Source organism: Oncorhynchus nerka, linkage group LG9a, assembly GCF_034236695.1.
Source record: "Oncorhynchus nerka isolate Pitt River linkage group LG9a, Oner_Uvic_2.0, whole genome shotgun sequence".
NCBI lineage: Eukaryota > Metazoa > Chordata > Actinopteri > Salmoniformes > Salmonidae > Oncorhynchus > Oncorhynchus nerka.
Window position 1 is genome coordinate 39,621,286 of NC_088404.1, and position 19,671 is coordinate 39,640,956.

Sequence of the window (19,671 nt, forward strand, 5' to 3'; positions counted from 1 at the left end):
TTGACCGGTTAATCAGGTCCCAGGCTCCCATGACTGATGGGATTGATTGATTTATTTACAAGTTCATTTAAATTTGCTTTAGTGCCACCTGTACCTGATAGGGCAGATTTAGTCATGTGCGGAAGTAAGCCGTCTGGCACGAGAGACTCATTGGTATGTAGACTAGAGCAGACCCAGGGGTTCTGACTCAACAGATGCAAATTTGATCACCCCAGGACGGTTCATTTACTTTGACCTCTTATAATTCATGTGGGGCAGTAAGTAACTGAACAGCTTGTATTGAACAATATATTTTTGAAACAGGAAAATGTAGACATTTCCACACTTTTGAACATTTAAAACATAATCCATGAATTATATAATATATTTTTTTAATAAAAAATATTAACTTTGTTGTTGACCAATCACAAGCGGGGTGCCACCCCTAACGCCCTAATGGGCGGGCTGCCATTGTATGCTACAGTAGCATGGCCTCTTAGCTGGGCTGCCTGGGGGCAGGAGGAACAGGGTCATTGGAAAAGGAAACGCTTTAATGTGTCAGCACTGCCTCTGTCTAACATGCATAGATTTAGTGATGATTGACAGCATAATCGATGGAGTGAGTCAGTGGAGCGCTGCGTTTCCTCCCTGGGGTGAAGGCAACTATAAACAGAACCTCCAGAGTTTGTCTCAACTTCAGCAAAAACACAAATGACTCAGCAATGACTTGAGAAAAGGGAAATGTGTGACAAGCAAAATGTGAGTGTCTGGCTCATTTTTGTATCTTTCTGCTATGCCTCCTAGAACCTAAACCTGACCTCTGACCTTTTAGATCTTAATGAAGTATGGGCGGCAGCGCTGGAAGCTGAGGGGAAGGATTGAGATCAACTGCAAGCAGGTGTGGGACAGCGAGGACATGGTCTTCCTGCCTCTCATCACAGAGTTCCTATCAATAAAGGTACAAAGCAGAAAATTCTTGCCTAAAACATGCACGCACGTGTGCATATAGGCACATGAAGATACACACACCCACAGACTGTCAATCACGTTCAAAGAGTCACATCTGCGTGTGAAGCAAAGACACTGAGGTAATGGACATAACAGCTCAGTGAAAGGAGAGCAGCTGGATATCGACTTGTTTTTCTCCCTGAATGATTCCATTACTTTTCCCAATGTCACAGGATAGGAAAGTTAAACTGAGGGGGTCAGGAGACATGGATCTGTCTGAATTTCCATACAGGATTTACCCCAGTGTTTTACCCAAAACAGTGGGGTAAATATTTCTGTTTCCATCTATGCGGGCTGGCACCCATGTCTCACTGGGCCATGGCTCCAAAGGACCTTCTCTCACTTGGGGCAAAAGCCAGGCCACTGGTACTTTTCAGCTGGCATTTACAGTTGTCCGAAGTTAACATACACTTAGGTTGGAGTCATTAAAACTCGTTTTTCAACCACTCTACACATTTCTTGTTAACAAACTATAGTTTTTGCAAGTCTGTTAGGACATCTACTTTGTGCATAACACAAGTAATTTTTCCAACAATTGTTGACAGATTATTTCACTTATAATTCACTGCATCACAATTCCAGTGGGTCAGAAGTTTACATACGCTAAGTTGACTGCCTTTAAACAGATTAGAAAATTCCAGAATATGTCATGGCTTTAGAAGCTTCTGATAGGCTAATTGACGTCAATTGGAGGTGTACCTGTGGATGTATTTCAAGGCCTACCTTCAAACTCCGTGCCTCTTTGCTTGACATCATGGGAAAATAAAAAGAAATCGGCCAAGACCTCCACAAGTCTGGTTCATCCTTGGGAGCAATTTCCAAATGCCTGAAGGTACCACGTTCATCTGTACGAACAATAGTACGCAAGTATGAACACCATGGGACCACGCAGCCGTCATACCGCTCAGGAAGGAGACGCGTTCTGTCTCCTAGAGATGAACGTACTTTGGTGCGAAAAGTGCAAATCAATCCCAGAACAACAGCAAAGGATTGGTTTAAATATTAAGTTCTGCTTTTCTGATGTATCAAATACTTATGTCATGCAATAAAATGCAAATTAATTACTTAAAAATCATACAATGTGATTTTCTGGATTTTTGTTTTAGATTCCGTCTCTCACAGTTGAAGTGTACCCATGATAAAAATTACAGACCTCTACATGCTTTGTAAGTGGGAAAACCTGCAAAATCGGCAGTGTATCAAATACTTGTCCTCCCCACTTGTTCTCCCCACTGTATGTAAATAATGAATTAATAGTTTTCTTTTTTTTTTTTTTTTTTTTAATTCTGTTTGGTTCATTTTAGGGATGTCCATGATAGCGATGACAAGTTTCAAGTTGATATGCCACTGTGGACTGGATTTACAGTGATTTAAATTAAGATGGAAAATCTGATTTTAGATTCGTCAATAACTCAGCCATCTTTAAACCCCAATCCCTTTTCTCAAGCTAAGTTGAGACATGTACCATGGGCCTACATTCCAAATGTGGTGTCATTTGGTCCTATGGTTTATTAGAATAAAAAAAATAAAAAATGTGCATATTAGTATATGTGCTAATATGCATCTACTGGTATAGTGTGGCAGTCTCTGAATGCAGCAGTGCTATTTCTGAAACTCTCTTTGGAATTTTTTTAAATATTTTTTTTTACTCTGCTGCTACTCACTGTTTATTGGCTATGCATAGTCACTTAACCCTACTTACATGTGCAAATAACCTTGACTAACCTGTACCCCTGCACATTGACCCGGTACCCCCTGTTTATAGCCTTGTTATTGTTACTTTTTTATTATATTTTTTACTGTAGTTTATTTAGTAAATAATTTCTTGAACTGCATTGTTGGTTAAGGGCTTGTAAGTAGGCATTTCACGTTAAGGTCTTCAGCTCTTGTATTCGGCGCATGTGACAGACCAAATTTGGAGTGAATTGGACTTTTATTCTGAGAATAATAATTTATTATTATTTTACGCATTGGCGTTTATATAGTCAAAGTGAATTGTTAATATTTTCCTTATTGTTTAATATGTCAATGCCAAACTTAACATGGTTCATCATGGTTGTCTTTGATGACCCAAAAAGTTTCAAGTTATTAGGCCATTGTGAAGTGGATTTACGAAGGATTTAAATGGACACGTAAAATCCTCAGCCACCTCTTGGCTTTTCGCGAACTAAGTTAAGAGATGTGCCATGGGCCTCCTAACTAATAACCCATTTGGTGTTATTTGGACTTCATTATTGGGTTCATGCAAAGTTTTCCCAAGTTTCCAAGATGGAGGAAAATCTATCCTGATGGACCTTATGGGTCCATTAAAACAGTGCCACCTATATGCCAATCGGCACCAGTCCTTTTGACCATGGCCTCTAGTTTCTGTGGTAACTTTTTTTTCTAATTTGACAATCTATGCTTGAGTTTTTTGACCAAGTCAAGGAAAATTTTAATAATAAGAATTCAGACAATAACAATAGGTTTCATCCCATACTAATATAATAACCTTGAGAGAGAAATAATTTACAATGGATAATAATGTGAAATATCAGTGATTTTGTTTAACAGTATAATTTTGATAGCCAATAGCTAGGTTTCCATCCAATTGGTTACAGATTTGCATATGAATATTCTCAAATCTGGATTTTCCCAACAGAGATGTCTTTCTATCAATTTGACTTGTTGCAGATAAAAAGCTGTGCGTGAGGACCTAGTGCACATAGAACAAACTTTTGCGGTCAAATTCCCATCTACTGAATAAAACAATTCAAGTAAATGGGTTTCCATTGCATTTTCAACTCTACTGATAATTTCTTTTACATTTTTTTGTTTGTTGTCTATATAGCGAATGTGCCCACTCTGGTCTTTGCATGTGTGCTCTAGCCACCAGCGCACATATACAGTCTGGGTAGGCTACATGATGAGAACTATTATGTACAAAAGAGTGAGATTGTTTTTATTTGTCAAACGGCAGCCAAGCATTGATCATCATGTCACCAGAATAAGACCGTTGATATTTATTGGGAAGCAGCATCAAGCTCATCACTGTGCACTTTCGCCAAACTCTGAAGTTCATAACTTATTTCTTCTGTAGCCTAATAAACTGCATGCTTTCCCGAGTCCTATTGGGAAGACCACACAACATCATCCCGTGGCTCCCAAGTTTACTTTAATATGATGGTTATATCGATCTTTGCGCGTAAAAATATTTTCACCAATATTTCTCACATAATTAATTTTACAGACACAAAAAAATATATAACCTTGTCTAGCGTGTTTTGTTAACATTTGGGAAGTTTACTGACAAATTTGTTGTTCAATCAGGGCTGTCGTGATATTTTCTATCCAACTTGTGCTTTACTCGCATAAAAAAGTTGGAACGGAAACCTGGTTAATGCTTATCAAAATCAGCTATTGGTGTGGTGTTTGGAGAGATTTAGATCATAACTGAATCACTGATTTTTGATTGGTCTTACTCTGGTTCCCTAGGTGACAGAGCTGAAGAGCCTGGCCAATCACGTGGTGGTGGGAAACGTGTCGTGTGAGACCAAGGACCTGTTTGCTGCTTTACCCCAGACGGTGGCAGTGGACATCAATGACCTGGGGACCATCAAACTGAGCTTGGAGGTCACCTGGAAGTGAGTGGCTCAATGTGGCTTCTGCTTTGAAGTGATAAGGATATTAAGGTTGTATAGAAAGAGGGACTGCGTGTGTGCATACATTTGTGTGTGGGTCTAGTAATACGTTTCTGTGCCCTTTTTTTCATGGACAGCCCCTTCGACAAGGATGACCAAGCCTCGACCGCCAGCACGGTCAACAAACCCCCCACGGTGAACAAACGCTTCTCCACCTACAACCAGAGTCCTCCTGATACCCCCTCCCTACGGGAACAGGCCTTCTATGTGAGTACCCTAAACCTCTAACTGTCCTATAACCAGTGTTCTTTTTCATAATATGTCCCATAATCCACAGAATAATGAACTATACCCTGGGCTCAAGTATTTTGTTGTGTGACCTGGAGTTTTATTTTGTGAGCACCACTGTGACTAAAAGAAAATCCCACAAAATGTCTACACTGCTCCAACAAGACAGGCTGCCTCCCGCTGCTGCTTGCTTCCAGTTCCCGGGCCACACACACACCAAGCCCTGCCCCCTGTCACTATAGCAGGCATAAAGCCGGATGCGCAACATTCTGAGACTTCCGAGAATGCTTGCAAAGCATGAGGCAAGGTTCTTAGCAGTCTGGCAAAGTACACTTCCGAGCAAGTGCTTTGCGATGGAGATGCAATGTGGTAGTCGTGCCAACATATCTCATCAGCCACCTGGTGGAAGGGATTTTGTGGATCTGAGGCTCTTTCCCCTGTTGCTTCCATCATCCTCCAAATCCCACCAATATCAGCCGCCTCAGAGAGCAACTGGTCCTTGTTTGGGGGGACACACACCAAAGCATGCAACAGGCTGACCAATACAAATGTTGAAGAATTGGTGGCCATCCGGGCAGATTTGAGTTTTCTTAAGCCTGACAACAAGCCATCCTCAAGGTTGGAAAGTGACATTGAAGATGAGGCCTCAGAGTCTGATGTTCAAGAGGTGGACAATGAGGAGGTCCAGGGAGAAGGGAGAAGGAGGTCCAGGGAGAAGACATGGAAGCCTAAGAGGAAGACAACCAAAGCTTTCATTTTATAGATCTATGTTGAAACTGTTTTTGGGAGATGCGATGGATCATTGGGGATCATTCAATATTCCCTGTCTTTTGTTATTCAGTGAAATCATCCCATGTGAAGAGGAAGCTCAATTAAGGTTCAATTTGTATTGGAAGGATTTAATCATGTCTACTTATGATAAGGTAAAAGGTTTCTGTCTCCGTATGATACTGTATGGTAAATATATCCAATGCAAAAAACATACACATTTAAATGGTATTAATATTAGTTTGCATATACAGTGGGGCAAAAAAGTATTTAGTCAGCCACCAATTGTGCAAGTTCTCCCACTTAAAAAGATGAGAGGCCTGTAATTTATCATAGGTACACTTCAACTATGACAGACAACATGAGAAAAAAATCCTGAAAATCACATTGTAGGATTTAAAAAATATATATATTTGCAAATTATGGTGGAAAATAAGTGAATAACAAAAGTTTATCTCAATACTTTGTCATTGCCAACAAAGGGTAGATAACAGAGGTCAAACGTTTTCTGTAAATCTTCACAAGGTTTTCACACACTGTTGCTGGTATTTTGGCCCATTCCTCCATGCAGATCTCCTCTAGAGCAGTGATGTATTGGGGCTGTTGCTGGGCAACACGGACTTTCAACTCCCTCCAAAGATTGTCTATGGTGTTGAGATCTGGAGACTGGCTAGGCCACTCCAGGACCTTGAAATGATTCTTACGAAGCCACTCCTTCGTTGCCCGGGCGGTGTGTTTGGGATCATTGTCATGCTGAAAGACCCAGCCACATTTCATCTTCATTGCCCTTGCTGATGGAAGGAGGTTTTCACTGAAAATCTCACGATACATGGCCCCATTAATTCTTTCCTTTACACGGATCAGTCGTCCTGGTCCCTTTGCAGAAAAACAGCCCCAAAGCATGTTTCCACCCCCATGCTTCACAGTAGGTATGGTGTTCTTTGGATGCAACTCAGCATTCTTTGTCCTCCAAACACGACGAGTTGGGTTTTTACCAAAAAGTTATATTTTGGTTTCATCTGACCATATGACATTCTCCCAATCTTCTTCTGGATCATCCAAATGCTCTCTAGCAAACTTCAGACTGGCCTGGACATGTACTGGCTTAAGCAGGGGTACACGTCTGGCACTGCAGGATTTGAGTCCCTGGCGGCGTAGTGTGTTACTGATGGTAGGCTTTGTTACTTTGGTCCCAGCTCTGCAGGTCATTCACTAGGTCCCCCCGTGTGGTTCTGGGATTTTTGCTCACCGTTCTTGTGATCATTTTGACCCCACGGGGTGAGATCTTGCGTGGAGCCCCAGATCGAGGGAGATTATCAGTGGTCTTGTATGTCTTCCATTTCCTAATAATTGCTCCCACAGTTAATTTCTTCAAACCAAGCTGCTTACCTATTGCAGATTCACTCTTCCCAGCCTGGTGCAGGTCTACAATTTTGTTTCTGGTGTCCTTTGACAGCTCTTTGGTCTTGGCCATAGTGGAGTTTGGAGTGTGACTGTTTGAGGTTGTGGACAGGTGTCTTTTATACTGATAACAAGTTCAAACCGGTGCCATTAATACAGGTAACGAGTGGAGAACAGAGGAGCCTCTTAAAGAAGAAGTTAAAGGTCTGTGAGAGCCAGAAATCGTGCTTGTTTGTAGGTGACCAAATACTTATTTTCCACCATAATTTACTAATTAATTAATTAAAAATCCTACAATGTGATTTTTCTGGTGTACCTATGATGAAAATTACAGGCCTCTCATCTTTTTAAGTGGGAGAACATGCACAATTGGTGGCTGACTAAACTTTTTTGCCCCACTGTATTTCTGTTAATTCCCACTGAAAGTTTCCACCTCTGAATATTTCTAACTTATTTGGCCAGATCTGGTACCTCTCCTGGCATGCAAAATAATTGTCACTTTTTAATGTAAAAATTTCAAATAAAAGCGGTCAAAGTTCATTCAATTTGCCTCTTAGTTAATTCTCCTGCCACCACAAAAAACAGGTATTCTAAGAGTTGATTTGGGTTGGCCCAGGTTTATGGTTTCGCAACATTGTATCTAACCTATGTTTGAGACCAATGCTTGGTGCTGGCTGTGTGAGAACTGTGTCATTATGTCTCACGTAGCTAGAATGATAATCACTTTCTATGATCTCTCTCCCTATCTCTCATGTCCTATCTCTCATGTCCTAACTCTGATGGACATGAGCTTCTCATCACTCCAGCGTAGCACTTCATCATTTATTTCCTTAAAGAATTATAGCCACGCAAATGTTCTGAACAAACTGTAGCACCCCTGATGAATTTCTACATTTGCCAAAGTTATAGAATTACTGTTGTCTGTTAAGAAATAAATTAAATCATTCATAATAGCCTACGACACCATGAGAAGGCCTATCATTTAGGATCAATAGCTGTGGATTGTAGCTGAAGAACAAAGAATAGCTTAGTCAGGAATGAGCGGTAAATCTGTCAGTGAAAAAAACAGCACCCAGGCAAAACAAATACAATTGAGGGAAAACATAGGTGGGAAAGCAAATGGCGCCTGCTGAAAAGAGAAGAGTCTATGCTGTAGGCTGCCAAAATATTTGATGAAATTCCAAATATTGTTTTACAGAGCATATCGGCCATATCGGCTGGGTGAAACTGGAAATCATTTTTAGGACTATAGTTTCCTCCTCATATAGCCTAAAATATTTCTCTACACACCTAGGCCTAGTCTATTGATGGATTCAAGACAATATTGTTTTTATTGATCTCAGATCAATTTGTCTGTGTCGAAGTAGCCTGCCATTTCGATAATTTGTGTGGTATTAAAAAAGATTCTACTTAAGTCTCCAGTCATGTAAAAGTACGTAGAATTGTTTGAAATGTGTTTATAAAGGCCAACATTTTCCCGGACCCCAGGCTACTAAAAATGTTCCCTATGTGTGCAACTTCAATAAGTGCCTCTACTCTACTGCTCTGTGCCACTACGCAGATACAATGATATGCATGTAATGCTTTATTATAATTCCACTCTGACATTATGGGATATTGTGTGTAGGCCAGTGACCAAACATCAATATTTCATCAATTTTAAATTCAGGCTGTAACACAACAAAATTTGGAAAAAGTCTAGGGACATTTTGTGTCACAGAAATAGAGGAAAAGTGAAATGTTCTTCAAGAGATATGCTTAAAAAATAAGTAGGTTTCATATATCTCAATCAATTAAAACATTTCTTTTTCTGGTGCTTCTACATTTTGTGGTGCTACTAACTTAGAAAATTTAGGAGCACCAGAACGTTTTTCATTTAGAGCCCTGGCTATAATAGAAAAATGGTTCTAGAATGAATCACAATTATCCCTATCCAGGACATGTTCTGTCACGCAGCATGTTTTCTGTTAACAGCAGTCGAACCGAGGATTTTTTGTTGTTGTAGTTTTTAAAATAAATACACGTCTGCTGGGTTACAACGCTAACAGGATGTTAACAGGATGTATTGGTCTGTTTTGTCAATGGGCAAGCTAAATGCATCTAGCACCTATTTCTCTTAATTCAGTGACTTTATTGAGTTAGAAGAAAGAGCTGCCACATTGCAGTGGAGTGTTTAGTCTAGCTGTGATTTGTAGTGGAGGTGGACCTTTTCTCACGGTCCTCTCCTAATTTACCTGGTGGTGTGAAGACTGCTCCGAGGAGCCTGTCAAGCAGCATGATGCCCCCCAAACAGCGCTGGTCCCTTCTGGATGTGTTTCGTGACACGCTGGTTGAGAGACTGTCTCAGAGCTGCTCCTGCAGTGACGTCTCCTCAGTCCACCTGGCCTCTGCTAACATGCAGACTGACGTAAGTGCTGCTAGCCACTACAGAGAGAACCCACTATATCCCCTCTAATCTCTAGTTAAATATGTGGTAGAGCGTGGTAGTAGAACCTCAGTAGAAGTACTCTAGTAGAAATCTTTATAGATTGTGTTGTGCTATCATGTAGATCCTCTCATGTTGGCTATTGTAGAATCTGTGTTTATAGTCAGCTGTTGTGTCCCTCCTCTTTGGGTCTTAAAATAGTCTTTAGTAGTCTTTGCAATGACCGACGCAGCCTTCTACTCTCCATATGAAGCCTGTATTTGTTATTGTTCCAGAGGTAAGCCTGGATGCTCAGCAAAGCAGAGGCCTGATAAATGAGAAGTTAATTAAAGGGAGCAGGGAGTCTGTTTGCTCTTTTGGCCAGAGGCCAGGCTGCTCTGCTCTGGTTTATAATAGAGGCTTGGCTGTCATGGGCTCACAGGGCCCCTTGGCTCTCTTTCTCTCTGTCTGACACTCAATTATCATACTGTATGTTAGCTTCAGAATGTGAGGGTACTGTCTCCATTTGACTTTATCATCCTTGTTCTTCCTCCCCTCCTTTCTCTCTCTTTCTCTCTCTCGGTCTTTCTGTCTCTTTCTGTCTCTTTCTGTGTCTCTGTCTCTTTCTGTGTCTCTCTGTCTCTCTCTGTCTCTCTGTCTCTCTGTCTCTCTCTGTCTCTTTCTTTCTCTCTCTTTCTCTGTCTCTTTCTTTCTCTCTCTTTCTCTCTCTGTCTCTTTCTTTCTCTCTCTGTCTCTTTCTTTCTCTCTCTGTCTCTTTCTTTCTCTCTCTGTGTCTCTCTCTCTCTCTCTGTCTCTTTCTTTCTCTCTCTCTGTCTCTTTCTTTCTCTCTCTGTCTCTTTCTTTCTCTCTAGAACATGCTGAGGAGGCAGGAAGATATGGAGAATGGCACAGCATGGTCTAACTCCTCTGAGTCATCAGATGACTCATCCAGCCCTCAACTCTCCCTGGGGCTGCGTCACACCAACAAGAACCTGGTCCAGCCAGAGGTCAATGTCTCCACACCCTCCATTGAAATCTCCTTTGCCCTCCGAGACACTGCCACCTCCACCCCTACCCGCTTAGCCAAACAGGAGGATGTGCAGGAGGAGACGCAGAAGGAGGAGTCAGACATTGGGGCAGCGGGGAAAGATGAGGCTTCTGGGAAACAGGCAGTGCCTAACGGCCACGCCCGCTACTCACGCTCACTCAGCCATATCAGTGAGAACAGTGCCGATGGCGTACTGATAGACCGGTCAACCAGCGGATTTGTGGAGCCCTCTGAGGTCACCTCCCTGCAGTGTGGGATCTGTATAAACGATATTGAGATGGTGATGCCTGCCAGGGCAGAGTGGGCCCTTATCCCAGGAGAGACTGTGGTGGTCAGAGACCCCCCTGAGCAACCCGCCCCAGCTACTGTGACCATGGAGGAGAGCAGGCCGGAGAGCAGGTATTCTGCAGTGTCTATAGAGTCCGACACAGGGTTAGAGGTTGTTTCAGGGGCTGTTTCAGAAGTAGAGCCAGAACTTCAGAGCGCTGCACCCACTAGGACTGATGCAATGTATCAGCAAGGTGCCTCTCTGAATCCCAGACCAGACTCACAAGCACAGACCCAGAGCACTGAGGGCATATCATTCAGTGCCCACAGGGCAGTGGTGGTGGAGGCCAAGAAGCCTGAGGCTGTAGTAGCCAAGCCCACAGATGGTAAGAAGCAGCAGGCTGTGGACAGTGGAATTGAGGAAGCCCTGAGTGCAGTCATCTCCTCTCTGGATGACTACAGGGGACAGTTTCCTGAGTTACAGGTCCTGGAGCAGGAGTTACAACTACTGGAGGAGACATTAACAGTGAGTTACAGCTGTGTGTGTGTGTGTGTGTGTGTGTGTGTGTGTGCACATGGCTCTGTTTCGTGTTGCACCTCACAATGGAAATGGCCACTTCATAAGAGTGAGGGGGGCATTGGTGGGAGCTGAGTAGATTTCAGCATCCCAGAATAGCACAGTTCCTTCCCTGTGGGACTGCGATCAGGGTGTGGAACTTCCTGCCCCTCAGCTCAGTCTGAATATTTCTATCCCACAATGCTGCAGCAGGAGATGTGTGTACTGTCGCTGGGAGGCCATCTGCCTGTTACACATACGCACAACCGACACAGATAGATACACATCAGAGCTCACTCTGAGCCAAATCCACTGACAAGGTGATAGGAAACAGAAAAAGAATGCTTTACTTTTAATCTTCATGTCATAATTTTAGGAACACACTGTTTTGTTCAGACACTTTCCTCAGATGATCCATTTCCAAATAGGGGGTGTATTCTCACAATCAGGACTTACAGTGCTTTCAGAAAGTATTCATACCCCTTGACTTATTCCACATTTTGATGTGTTTCAGCCTGAATTCAAAATGTATGAATAATAGCCCAAAATGACTGTGAAAACATGTTTTTAGATCATTTGTGCAACTTAATTGAAAAAGAAATACAGAAATCTCATTTACATAAATATTCAAAACCATTTTCAATGACACTCCAAATTGAGCTTGGGTGCATCCAATTTCCTTTTGATCATCCTCGAATGTCACTAAAACTTGATTGGAGTCCACCTGTGGCTAATTCAATTGTTTGGATGTGATTTAGATAGACGCACAGCTGTCTATATAAGGTCCCACAGTTGACAGTGCATGTCCGAGCAGAAACTATTCCATGAAGTCCAAGGAACTGTCTGTCTGTAGATCTCTGAGATAGAATTGTGATGAGGCATATCTGGGGAAGGGTAGAAAACAGGTTCTAGAGTGTTAAATGTTTCCAAGAGCACAGTGGTCTCCATCATTGGGAAATTGAAAAAAATATGGAAATACCCGCTGAAGGTCCTTGTTCAGGGAGATGACCAAGAACTCAATGACCACTCTGACAGAACTACAGAGTTCCTTGGCTGAGATGGGAAAACCTTCTAGAAGGACAACAGTCTCCACAGCACTTCACTAATCTGGGTTTTAGGGAGAATAGCCAGACGGATGCCACTCCTGAGAAAAAGGCAGATGAAGGCATGCCTGGAGTTTGCAAAAAGATGTGAAAGATGGAGCATAAGGTGAAAGATTCTGTGGTCTGATGAGACAAATGGAACTCTTTGGCCTGAATGCAAAGCGCTATTTCTGGAGAAAACCCGACACAGCTCATCACCCATCTAACACCATCCCTACTGTGAAGCATGGTGGTGGCAGCATCATGCTATGGGTATGCTTTTCAGTGGCAGGGACTGGGAGACTGGTAAGGATAGAGGGAACAATGAATGGTGCCAAATGCAGGCAATTCCTTGTTGAGAACCTGCTTCAAAATGCAAACAACCTTGGACTGGGGCAAAGATTTGCGTTCCAACAAGACAATGACCTCAAACATACAGCCAAAGCCATGCTGGAATGGCTTCAGAAAAATGTGAAAGTCCTTGAGTAGGCCAGCCAAAGCCCAGATTTGAATCCCATTGAATATTTATGGAAAGACTTGAAGATTGCTGTTTACCACTGCTCCTCCAGCTAACTTAAGAGCTTGAGAAAATCTGCAAGGAAGAACTGGAGAAAATCTCCAAATCCAGATGTGCAAAGCTGAAGGACATTCCCAAGATGACTCAAAGATGGACTCAAAGCTGTAAATGCTGCCAAAGGTTAATCTACAAGTATTAAAGTGGATTGGTGAAAAATATTTTTTGTGTGTGTGTTCTGTATGTGCGAGTACATGTGTGCATGTCTCTCCATAACAAGTGTATTCTGAAGGGCCGCACCTGCAGTCGTTCGTCCAGTGTCCAGAGTCTGACGGTGGAGACAGCCCTGGGCAGCTTTGACTTTCTCAACACCTCAGACCTGGAGGATGAAGATGAGGAGAACTGGGAGAAGAGGAGTGTGATGGACAGGTCAGGTTCCATAACATGGCTTCCCTCCCTAAATTCCATCACAGTTATACAGATTACAAGTTTTGCTCGTAAAGGAGTTATATTTCCCTGTGTTCACTTACTGCCATCTAGTGATCCCACAACACAGCTTTAAATATGCTGGATGTGAGAAGTTCATTGGTATTCTGAATGATAATGCCTTCACCTGGTCTAAATGTGACATGACATGTAGAGACGGGCCATGGCTCTTGTTGTTGCCACTCTTTGGCAACAACTCTCCTGATGTACTCAGTGTTTCCCCTAGGATTTTATTCAGCAGCAGTGGCAAAGTTAGTGTGGGGGGGAGGGGGGGGGGGGGGCTGCTCTTGTGGCTAAAGGCAATGTGACAACCAACCATTTTAAAGGCCCTCTTGCCCTCGGAAACCATTTTTCTGCTTAATTAGGGATAGGCGGGACGCAAATGTCTCAACTGGCAAATTGCCAGGGAAAATGGCAATAAAATACTATCAAATTCAAACTTCATTAAATCACACATGTAAGATACTCAATTAAAGCTACACTCGTCGTGAATCCAGCCAACATGTCAGATTTAAAAAATGCTTTTCGGCGAAAGCATAAGAAGCTATTATCTGATAGCCTGCACCATCTGCACCAGCAGTAAACAAAGGAGTTAGCATATTTCAACCCTGCGGGTGCTTCACAAAACGCTGAAATAAAATATAAAACGTGCATTACCTTTGACAAACTTCTTTTGTCGGCACTCCAATATGTCCCATAAACATCACAATTGGTCCTTTTGTTTGATTAATTGCGTCCATATATATCCAAAATGTCCATTTATAAAGTGCGCTTGATCCAGAAAAAAACAGCTTACAAAAAAAGCAACGTCACTACAAAATATTTCAAAAGTTGCCTATGAACTTTGCCAAAATATTTCAAACTACTTTTGTAATAGAACTTTAGGTATTTTTTAAACGCTAATAATCAATCAAATTGTAGATGGGGCAATCTGTGTTCAATACAGGAAAGAAAACAAACCAGCGCTGCTTTTCACGTCTTGCGCAACTCACAAAAGTGTCCCCAGTTCCTAGTTGGCCTACTTCCTCATTGCACAAAGGAATAACCTCAAGAAAATTCCAAAGACTGGTGACATTCAGTGGAAGCGGTAGGAACTGAAAACAGGTTCCTATGAAATATCCCTTGGCAACAGAGAACAGAGAGGGAGGGGAAATCTGAACAGTTAGTCCTCTGGGTTTTGCCTGCTACATAAGTTCTGTTATACTCAGACATGATTCAAACAGTTTTAGAAACTTCAGAGTGTTTTCTATCCAAATCTATGAATAATATGCATATCTTATATTCTTGGCATGAGTAGCAGGAAGTTGAAATTGGGCACGCTATTTATCCAAAAGTGAAAACTCTGCCTCCTAGCCCCAAAAGGTTAAAGCTATGGGGTAGATTTTTGTTGTTGTTGCAGTTTTAAATACAGATTCCTGCAATTCTACACTTTGCCATGGATTATGCCATGTTCTTATGCTATCTGAGTGACTCAAACATAACAAAATAAATGGGGGCCCATGCCATGACATTTTGGGAATTTTAGATTCTCCCTAACTGTCTAGTTTTTATTTTGGTGTTAGTTCTCAAAGATGATCTTATTTATAAATCTATAGCTCTATTGTTTTCTCTACATACTTCATTTGGTTTTAGACATTTAAATGAACACTGAAATGTTTTACCATCCCCAAAATTATTTTCAACAATAAATAAATATACACTATTGTTCAAAAGTTTGGGGTCACTTCGAAATTTCATTTATTTTCATTTAAAATAACATCAAATTGATCAGAAGTACAGTGTAGACATTGTAAATGCTTATTGTAGCTGGAAACAGCAGTTTTTTAAAGGAATATCTACATAGGCGTACAGAGGCCCATTATCAGCAACCATCACTCCTGTGTTCCAATGGCACGTTGTGATAGCTAATCCAAGTTCATCATTTTAAAAGGCTAATTGATCATTAGAAAACCCTTTTGCAATTATGTTAGCACAGCTGAAAACTGTTATCATTTAAAGAAGCAATAAAACTGGCCTTCTTTAAACTAGTTGAGTATCTGGAGCATCAGCATTTGTGGTTTTGATTACAGGCTCAAAATGGCCAGAAACAAAGTACTTTATTCTAAAACTCGTCAGTCTATTCTTGTTCTGAGAAATGAAGGCTATTCCATGCAATAATACTACTTCCTTCACAGAACAGTGCAAACTGTTTCCAACCAGAATAGAAAGAGGAGTGGGAGGCCCCTGTGCACCAGAGGACAAGTACATGTGTGTCTAGTTTGAGAAACGGACGCCTCACAAGTCCTTAACTGGCAGCTACATTGAATAGTACCCGCAAAACACCAGTCTCAACGTCAACAGTGAAGAGGCGACTCCGGGACGCTGGCCTTCTCGGCAGAGTTGCAAAGAAAACACCTTCTCAGACTGGCCAATAAAAATAAAAGATTAAGATGGGGAAAAGAACACAGACACCTGGACAGCTCTGACTCGAAGGCCAGCATCCCGGAGCCGCTTCTTCACTGTTGACGTTGAGATATTTTTGCTACCAAAACAAATGATCTGATTGTCTCTTCACAGAAAAATCTGCAGAGCTGGGAGGATTGTATCCCACATACATACATACATACATACATACATACATACATACATACATACATACATACATACATACATGCATACATACAGTTGAAGTCGGAAGTTTACGTATACTAAGGTTGGAGTCTTGTTAAATCTTGTTTTTCAACCACTCCACACATTTCTTGTTAACAAACTATAGTTTTGGCAAGTCGGTTAGGGCATCTACTTTGTGCTTGACACAAAGGCAGAGTTTCTACCTTCAAGCATATGAAATGGTTAAAAATGGGAATACTTTGCTTACCCGGTGCGTAGGGCAGCTGAATCGAGTGCACCTACCGCCAGCAACGCAAGAGGGATAAAAAAATTAAAAAATAGGAACGCAAGCCTTTATATTGGGTTTTTTAACATTGATTGACTAGGAATGCCTCGGTTGGTGACCTGATCTATGCATAGTCACTTTCCCCTACCTACAAGTACATATTACCTAGACTAACCTGTACCCCTGTACATTGACTCGGTACCAGCACCCCTTGTACAGTATATAGCCTTGTTATTTCATGTTACTATTTTCTTTGTTTATTTAGCACACACTTATTTTAAACTACATTGTTGGTTAAGTAAGTTAGCATTTCACAGTAAGTTCTACTACATGTGTTGTATTTGGGACATTTGACAAATAAAATGTGATTTTATTTGAAGTCAATGGACAAACTAGACTAGATCCAGTGGCTATTGCATTAGTATCTAAAAAAAAAAAAAAGAAGATACCTTTTTTTAATGGTAAACTGCCAGATTTGAACTGGTAAACTGCCGGATTTGAACTGGTAAACTGCCGGATTTGAACTGGTAAACTGCCGGATTTGAACTGGTAAACTGCCGGATTTGAACTATCTTCATTTATCCACCCTCTTTGGGCTCCCGAGTGGTGCAGTAGTCTAAGGCACTGCATCTCAGTGCAAGAGGTGTCACTGCCGGCCGTGATTGTGAGTCCCATAGGGCGGCGCACAATTGGCCCAGCGTCGTCCGGGTTTGGCCGGGGTAGGCCGTCATTGTAAATAAGAATTTGTTCTTAACTGACTTGCCTAGTTAAATAAATAAAAAATGGTCATACTCTATCTGTGCTCCTGTGTGGATGTTGTGTTTAGTGAGCACCACAGTGCCCCCGGCAGGCCATCAGAGGAGAGTGCAGGGGGAGATGAAGACTGTGAGAAGAGATGCTGGGAGTCCCCCTCCTTTGGACCTGTGAGCACTGGCTGCCAGGCTCTAGACCACGCCCTACTGGTTCATCTGAAGAATTGCAGCGCCCAACTTCTGGTGAGGATCATGATATATATGAGTAACAAACACCAGTGGTGTAAAGTACTTAAGTAGTTTTTTGGAGTATCTGTACTTTAATATTTTTGACAACTTGTAGTCTTATTTCACAACATTCCTCAAGAAAAGAATGTACTTTTTACTCCATACATTTTCTCTGACACCCAAAAGTACTGTTTTGAACGCTTAGCAGGTCAGGAAAATGGTCCAACTCACGCACTTATTAACATGTCATCCCTACTGCCTCTGATCTGGTGGACTCACTCATCACGAATGCTTTGTTTGTAAATTGTGCCCCTGGTTATCCGTAAATTTAAAAAATATATATATATAATTCTGCCGTCTGGTTTGCTTAATATAAGAATTTTAAATTATTTATACTTTAACTTTTGATACTTGCTCATTATTAATAGAAAAAATATCCATACAATTAACTTTGGTTAGTGGAGATGGAGACTGAAACAAAAACATATGATTAAGGTACTTTGTGAATCATAGGTGACTGTCATTATTTTAGACATTTACTCAAGTAGTATTTTACTGGGTGACTTTTACTTGAGTTTTCTATTAAGTTATCTTTACTTTTACGCACGTATGACAATTGGGTACTTTTCCCACCACTGCAAACACACACCATGGCATTTCATCGTGGATAATTGGGTAATATTTGGTTGAGCAATAACATTACAACCTACAGAATATTCACCCACTCAAAAAGACAGCCAAAGTTAGTTGAATTACTAATGTATTGTCACTGCTTTCAACCAACTGAAAGCACACCATTTCTAGGGATTTTTTTTTCAGATTTTTGGTTGTGTCTATCATTGTGCTTTCAATCAAAAACACAGCAAAGTTTGAATTGGAATACAATGTCAGATATTAAGTTTATTTATACAGCAGATTAATGTGATATCACTGCTTCATCTAATAGCACGACCAAATGACCCGGGCCCAGTTTCCCGATAGCCCTGGAATTGAAAGGCTTACGAGGGTTTTAACAATGCATTGTTCCTACAATTCCCAAAACACCATGCAGAGAGAACGCTCACTATGTGACGCATGTATTGATACTAGGAGGATCAAAAAGAAAAGCAGCGCTGCTCTTGGATCAGCTTTCTCCATTCAAATCTTACCTTAACATTAGAATTATTCCGCAATACTGACAACGGATCAGCTTCTAGAGAGATATTATAACTATGGCTGCAAATATTGAGGCGCACATAATTGCGAACATGTTACACATCATTTAAATATATTGAGTCAAATTATAGACCGTAGTCAATATGATTTGAAATATATAGACATGTAGTCTATAGGCCTACCATATTGAGCTTTCAATGTAGTCATCTCTGTTTTCATTTGAGGCATTATCCTCTGTAACAATTGCAAAAACATTGGCAACTTTAGTCTATTTGTAATCAACTTAGTTTTGAAGTTATTAGCGGTCACAGAGAGTCTGTGTTTACCGGAGATCTTCTGTGTATAAAGACACACTTAGCTGTTCTACGAGTGGTCTGAGGCAATCCGTAAATAACAAGCGTTTTCAAGTGAAACATCAACATTCGTTTTGGGGAAACAGCTCAGAGATTTAACGATGCTCCTACAAAGGTTCCAACAATGAACTTCGCCTTAAGATGCTTTTGGGAAACCGGGCCCTGGATTGCAGTTTAATTAAATTAAAAGTACATGGTGCAAGTGACTGATAAATGCCGTCCGAGATGCTCTATTGATTATTACAGAAAATGTGAAGACATACTATACATACAATTATCTTTAAGGTCCCTCAGTCAAGCAGTGAATTTCAAAGACAGATTCAACCACAAAAAACAGGGAGGTTTTCCAATGCCTCGCAAAGAAGCGCACCTATTGGTAGATGGGTAAAAATAATAAAAGCAGACATTGAATATCCCTTTGAGCGAAGTGTGAAGGGTGAAGTTATTAAATTCACATTGAATGGTATACTCAGTTGCGGAGAGGAAGGAACTGCTCAGTGATTTCAACACTTTTTAAAACGGTGTACATTTGGTACAGAGTTGAATGGCTATGATAGGAGGGAACTGAGGCTGGATCAACAACATTTGAGTTACTCCACAATACCAACCTAAATAACACAGTGAAAAGAAGGAAGCCTGTACAGAATACAAATATTATAAAACATGCATCCTGTTTGCAAAAAGGCACTAAAGTAAATATGCAAAATGAGGCAAAGAAATTAACTTTGGGACAAACACAACACGTCACGGAGTACCACTCTTCATATTTTTAAGCATGGTAGTGGCTAAATCATGCTATGGCTAAGCTTGTCATCGACAAGGACTTGGGAGTTTTTTAGGATAAAAAGAAACTGAATAGAGCTAAGCACAGGCAAAATCCTAGAGGA

At 41.2% G+C, this 19,671-nt stretch overlaps 1 protein-coding gene across 6 annotated transcripts in view; it reads left to right on the plus strand.

The window, feature by feature from the left end:
• The window catches only part of LOC115134285 (rho family-interacting cell polarization regulator 1-like), a 91,688-nt gene that overhangs the window by 62,480 nt on the left and 9,537 nt on the right, over positions 1 to 19,671 (plus strand). For 4 of the 6 annotated variants that reach the window (XM_065022588.1, XM_065022587.1, XM_029668099.2 and 1 more), the window contains 6 exons: positions 812 to 937; positions 4,462 to 4,610; positions 4,745 to 4,874; positions 10,341 to 11,309; positions 13,216 to 13,364; positions 17,123 to 17,291. In XM_065022588.1, the coding sequence (XP_064878660.1) occupies positions 812 to 937; positions 4,462 to 4,610; positions 4,745 to 4,874; positions 10,341 to 11,309; positions 13,216 to 13,364; positions 17,123 to 17,291 (1,692 nt within the window). The remainder of the gene's footprint in view (positions 1 to 811; positions 938 to 4,461; positions 4,611 to 4,744; positions 4,875 to 10,340; positions 11,310 to 13,215; positions 13,365 to 17,122; positions 17,292 to 19,671) is intronic. The other 2 variants (XM_029668100.2, XM_065022586.1) reach the window with 1 other exon arrangement.